The 5,740-nt window shown below is 47.9% G+C and overlaps 1 protein-coding gene across 1 annotated transcript; it reads left to right on the top strand.

The window, feature by feature from the left end:
• The first annotated feature begins 3,294 nt into the window (after positions 1–3,294).
• LOC119555073 lies at positions 3,295–5,377 on the top strand. Its single transcript, XM_037866318.1, has 4 exons — positions 3,295–4,009; positions 4,064–4,291; positions 4,356–4,793; positions 4,945–5,377. Exons 3-4 carry the CDS (start codon positions 4,504–4,506, stop codon positions 4,961–4,963), a joined length of 309 nt encoding a protein of 102 aa, XP_037722246.1. The 5' UTR covers positions 3,295–4,009; positions 4,064–4,291; positions 4,356–4,503; the 3' UTR covers positions 4,964–5,377.
• Positions 5,378–5,740: the final 363 nt, after the last annotated feature.

Raw genomic sequence — 5,740 nt, 5'->3', positions numbered from 1 at the left:
TCCACATTTCTCCTTAACACATACATTTTTTCAAAACATAGAAGGTAACTGTTTTCTCTCTCATGTAAGCGCATGAGAAAAAATTTTCAAATATGATTAAAGAAAAACGTATTTGACTTAATAAACGATCTCATTTGGTTTTGTTCTGTTAGGAACCACCACCACAGTCACCATTTTGACCACAAGACCGTAGGCAGGTTACACTAACAGGTGTCACCTACAACCCTAATTGAATCAACAAAACGCCCACGCATAACAAAACAACGTTTTTGTTACACTCCCACGCTCACTTTCCCATCTAATGCTCGCTAAAGAGGGGGAGGTTACCGAACTCACGCTTGTTTCACACCACAAAAGTATGCGGTCTTATATCCCTCAAACCAACACCTTTTGACCACAAGACCGTAGCCAGGTGTCACCTACAACCCTAATTGACTCAACAAAACGCCCACGCATAACGCGTTCTAACCCAAGTTAGAAACAACATAGTGACCTGTGTGCAACCATTGCAATCCACAAAATCCTACGCATGACAAAACACATATCACACCCGCAAGCCAGGTGTCACCTACAACCCTAATTGACTCTACAAAACGCCCACGCATAACGCGTTCTAACCCAAGTTAGAAGCAACATAGTGACCTCTGTGCAACCATTGCACTCCACAAAATCCCACGCATGACAAGACACCCCTATCACACACGCACCTTTAGCGTGAGAAAAAGACAAGACAAAACAAGACATATCAAAACACCACTCTCTCACACTCCTACACACCACTTTCTAACCTCATTAAGTGACCTGTGTGCAACCATGCTCATCTAACTAGGGTCAGCAACACCCCCCTTTTTGACTTAATTATGCTAATTAGGTCATTAGAACACCTGTGTGCAACCATGCGTGACTAATTAGGGTCACCCCCACCTCCTTTTTTACATGATTTATTACCTAGTGAGCCAGCTCCCGTATTACCTATCTACTGGCGAAGCCTCTCATCCTCCGGTAGGTATCTTAATAAATACTTATTACTATTAGATGGACTATGTACTTTCTTTTCTTCTTCTTTCTTCGGAACTACTTCGCGGGATTCCAACCTGGGCGAGTCCCTCCCGCTTTCGGACTGCCCAGCCGACCGTTTTCCGCGCAATCGGGACATTTCGGAGAAATAACGCCCGGCTTGCCGCACCGGAAACAAAATCTCCTCCACTCCGTGGCCTCGCAATCTTGGAATCCGTGCTTCGCAGCCCCGCAATTCCAGCAACCTGGCCTAAATGGATTTCGGACTCGCCCACGTAGCTCGTCCACCTCCAGGCGTCGCTGCTCGTCGACTTCGTCCTGTACGTGCGCCTCGCTGACCCGTACTTTGTTCTGCTGCAGGTAAGCAGCACGCCCTCGACGACCGAAACTCCTCTCCACTTCGACGCACTCCTCCCGAAGTTCGTCTACTGTGAGTACGTCCATCGCGTAAACATACCTAGCGATGCCGTCCCTCAAGCCCTTTTTGACTACCTTCACCAACTGCCGCTCTGGCATTGGTTTTTTCAGGCGTGAGGCGAGTTGCTGCATCGAATGGATGTAGTCATCCGCGCTCTCTCCCGGCTGTTGCTCACGTTGAAGAAGCTCGTGCATCCTTTCGTGTTCCGTCTGGTGGCCACGGAACCGATCCATCAGAGCCCTGCGCAGCTGGGCCCAAGTGTCCACTCTGGACTGGCGTACATGTACCCAGTACCACTCCTTCGCTCTGCCCGATAAGAGTACGTGGAAGTTGCGCAGAACTTCACTCCACGGACATTGATGCTGCCGCTGCAGGAACTCCAGACGGAACACGAAGTCATCCACGGAATGGCCATCGTCCTCGCCGCTAAAAGAGAGGTTCCAGCGGTCCACTCTGGTGTAGTGGTTCCCGTTGCCGGCTCCAGCGTTTGCGTACCACCGCGGCTCGTCCCGAAAATTTACCGTCCTTCGGTCCTCGCGCCACGGCCGTGCATGGCGATCACTCCTGCCTGTCTGATGGTACTCGGGTTCCTGGCTCAGGCTGCTGTCGATCCCTGGAGAGTCATTTACCGGCAGTCGAGGTCGCTGCCTGGGTGGTAATTCCGGTGGTCTTCGGTAGCCTCCTCCTGACTCCTGCCGCTGCTGAACTTCCGCTGGACCATTTGCGCCGCCTTCCGGACACGACGGAGTGGGCACCATTGACACTTGGCGACTCGCGCCCTCCTGGAGCGGCTGCGGTTTGCTCTCGGCTGGCCTCAGGACGTCGTTCAACAACTTCATCATGTCGATGAATCCGATCCTGATTTCTTCCCGCAACGCCTGGCTCACTCCTACCTCCTGTGACGCGCGATAGGTTTGGGCAGCCTGTGCCAGAGCTGCGTTCATCGCCGACTCCGCCGCTGTATCCCGTTCCGTGTTCAGCTTTTGTGGTGCCGTCTGCTCCAGAACCAGAAGTCGATCCTGCGCCTTGACGATTGCCTTGAAGTCCAGGACCCTGGGCGACCGATGGTGCTCCAGATCCGCCGGTTGATCCCGAATCCGATCCACCGCACTACCGCCTACCGGCGTTCTGGGTAAACCCCCAGCCAGCGATATCCGCGGCAACCCAGCAGCACCCTCTACGTCCGTGGACCAGACATCGTCCTTGTCGTCGCCAGGAGGTCCCATCGATCTGAGCTGGTGGCCGTGCCTATCCCTGACGTCCTTACCCTCGGACATACTTCCCGAGAAATTTTGAATAAATACTTAATAGCTACTAATACGATAATAAATGTGATAAATAAATAAATAATTAGGACAACAAATAAATACAATAATAAATAATATAATAAATATCAAAATAAATACGAAAATAACTAATAGCAAAAATAAATAACAATAAACAAATCTTCCTCACTTTCCAACACCTTTCAAAATCTCCTATTTTTTCGTATTATTTTTTTTTCTTCCTACTACTCTTGACTTGGGGAGATGGAACTGACCCTCGCCGGTGGGCTTCCGACCTAACTTTCTTGCGCTTTCTCCAAACTCCTGTTTTCCCGTCACCGCCTAGCCGTTCGTCAACTGGACTAGCTATCACCCGTGGTGATAGCCGCCAGTTAAGGACATCGGATGGTTTGGCTACTGTTGGCTTTTCTTTCCCGCCCTCTTTTTCTATTTTAAGTCGAGGTAACCGTGCAGGGTTACTACGGGTCACGATTACGCAATTAAGTTTACAACCGACATAAAATTAGAAATCCAGGACGGGGAGAAAAACCCAGGAACCCAACATCCTAACAAAAAAACATTTCAAATAAATAAATAACAAAATACAAGCTCTAAAACTACTCTATCACAGAAATTATCACAGATTTTCATCAGTGCATCCCGTGATGCAAATCTTGGTTTGCTCCAAGATGCCATCACCGGTTCACTGGTAAACCTGTGACCAGGAGCAAATCGTCGGCAATGTCCGCCGACCCGCCTCCCGTTCCACTTCCAACTTCCCTACACAGCTGACTTCCCCCACAGCTGACTTCGCCACTCCCTAGCAATTGCAATCTATGTTGCAAGACATAGGTCGTGATGGCGGGGGCGTCAGGGTCATAAATGGGCGAGACGTCGTCGCCTCGACAATTTATTTTGTTTAACTTGGGCGCCAATATGTTACGAACTGCTTTTTGTCGGTGGCAGTGCCGCTAGCTCAGTCGTTCCTCAGGGCAGAGTACCCCTAATGCCACAGCTCGCAACATAAAATCGATAACTTCACGGTCTCACATTACTAAACTATCGGTCATCACTAAGACAAAAATGTAAACAAAGCAAAAATTTACAAGTATTGACGGGAAAATGGATTACATTTGGTGTCCTAGCCAAGCGCTCCCACCCAACCATGGATGCCCTCAAGATGCTGCAGGGCACCACCCATTCGCCGTCGGCAGGAGCCCCCTCCTCGCGACTACGGCTACGGTTCCATCTCCCCCACTGGGAAAGCTTATTCACACATAGTGGGTATTACAAAGGTTTAATAAATATCGTAAGTACAATCGTTTATATACATGCTCCTCTTAACAGATCTATCCTTCCTCAGCCTTTAAGACCGAAACCTGGCCGCCGTCTTCAACATTTACGCGGTCAAAGCAGAGGATTTTGTTTTGCTGGAAAAGGGTACAGGCGCCGCGGAAACTATGCTCTACCAGTCATGTATTGGTAGAGCTCGCATGGAAACGCGGCCCTCAAAGGAACATACGCGATGCGTATGTGTATGGTCACCTAATCCTGAGGAGCTCCAAGGGAAAAGAAGGGACAGGCCAAAAAGGTATGTAACTGCACTGTAAGCTATACCATATAAAACTAATGCTCGCGACCTTTTTAAATTTTAGACAAACAACGAGGACAAATAAGGCTCTCGGGACTAACTCCGGATAAATTCACAAACAGTGAACTAGATATCAATATATATATAATAAAGGTACACATGTATTTAAATTTTCCTGAATTTCAGCCACTATTGGGCCGGGCCTGGAGGCAATGATAGCCCGGGCGGAAGACCTTTCGCCGGAGGCCAGCAGTGATCCGGATCTCCACACAGGAAAAAGGCGCTCTCCGGTGAGTTATGCAATGGCAGGTTACAAAATGGCGATCCTTCTCAGCGCCGCAATGCGACCGCTGGAAGTTCCCGAGAGGAGGATGACGCGGTACACCGGAACGGACTCACCGGGAAATGTTGACGTCGTCGGCGTCGACTGTGCAAGGCCTTCCTGGAGGGTCGTCGGCACAGGTCGAACGGACACCGGTTGCTGGGCAGCCAAGTCGGGCTGGTAGGTATGGCGAAGTATGCGATGTCGGTAAAACTCCAAATAAATCTTCCGGGGCCCTTTTTATTGGGACCCCGGCTGCCTTTATAAATTATAATTATTAAACACTGAACTACTATCTAACATTAACCTCACTCACTATTTGATTTTTAAGCACAAAGACAAATTTGTAGTTTCCCGTCTACCTGGCTGCATCTGCCTTGATTGTTGGACAGTATGGCCGCGACTATCACGATATCTGCTGATCATCGCCCCCCGCCATATTACATGGCCTCTCTCAGCATTGGGTCATTGGATACATGGGCCATTAGAAGTAATCCCAGAGCGAATCGGGATTAATCTTCAAATGGCCAGATCGCCCGCCAGACTCATCCCGCTGCTGCAGCTATCGCCCTATAGACCTAACCTATCGATAACGTCGCGCCCACTCGACTCCAATTTCAACATATGCTTACATAATTTGGTATTATTAGATTTTGCGATCTTATTGGATTTTTACGTTTATGGAATTACGTCATTGTTGACGTACGGACTTAATCAATTTTCTTTGTTTGTTTGCATTGCGGGATCTGTATCGTTTTTAATCAAAGCCGAAATTGGCGATTCTGTTTATTTGTGAACGGTTTCGTTCTTTGAACTGGTGGCCGTTGAGAAAACGCAGTGCAGATACGTCCCTCCCCCATCACTTAGACAAAATCATATGGTTATTTATGTGATTTTGGGGTATAGCTTTGGTATTTCTTGTAACTCTTGTGTTTCTATTGTTGGGTCGTCCCCTTTTGTGTTATTGTATTTTATAAGTATTCCTTTAAGTATTTCCTTAAATTTATAAAGTAGGTACAGTGATATACTTAATATTAAGAGACCCAGTGTTACAATTACAATTATTTTGTAAATCTGGTTTTCTTTATTTTGTTCAAAAAATATTTCTTTTGCTTGTATGTATGATA

Source organism: Drosophila subpulchrella, chromosome 4 (genome assembly GCF_014743375.2).
Source record: "Drosophila subpulchrella strain 33 F10 #4 breed RU33 chromosome 4, RU_Dsub_v1.1 Primary Assembly, whole genome shotgun sequence".
NCBI classification, from domain to species: Eukaryota; Metazoa; Arthropoda; class Insecta; order Diptera; family Drosophilidae; genus Drosophila; species Drosophila subpulchrella.
This window is presented reverse-complemented; position numbering and strand designations above follow the sequence as displayed.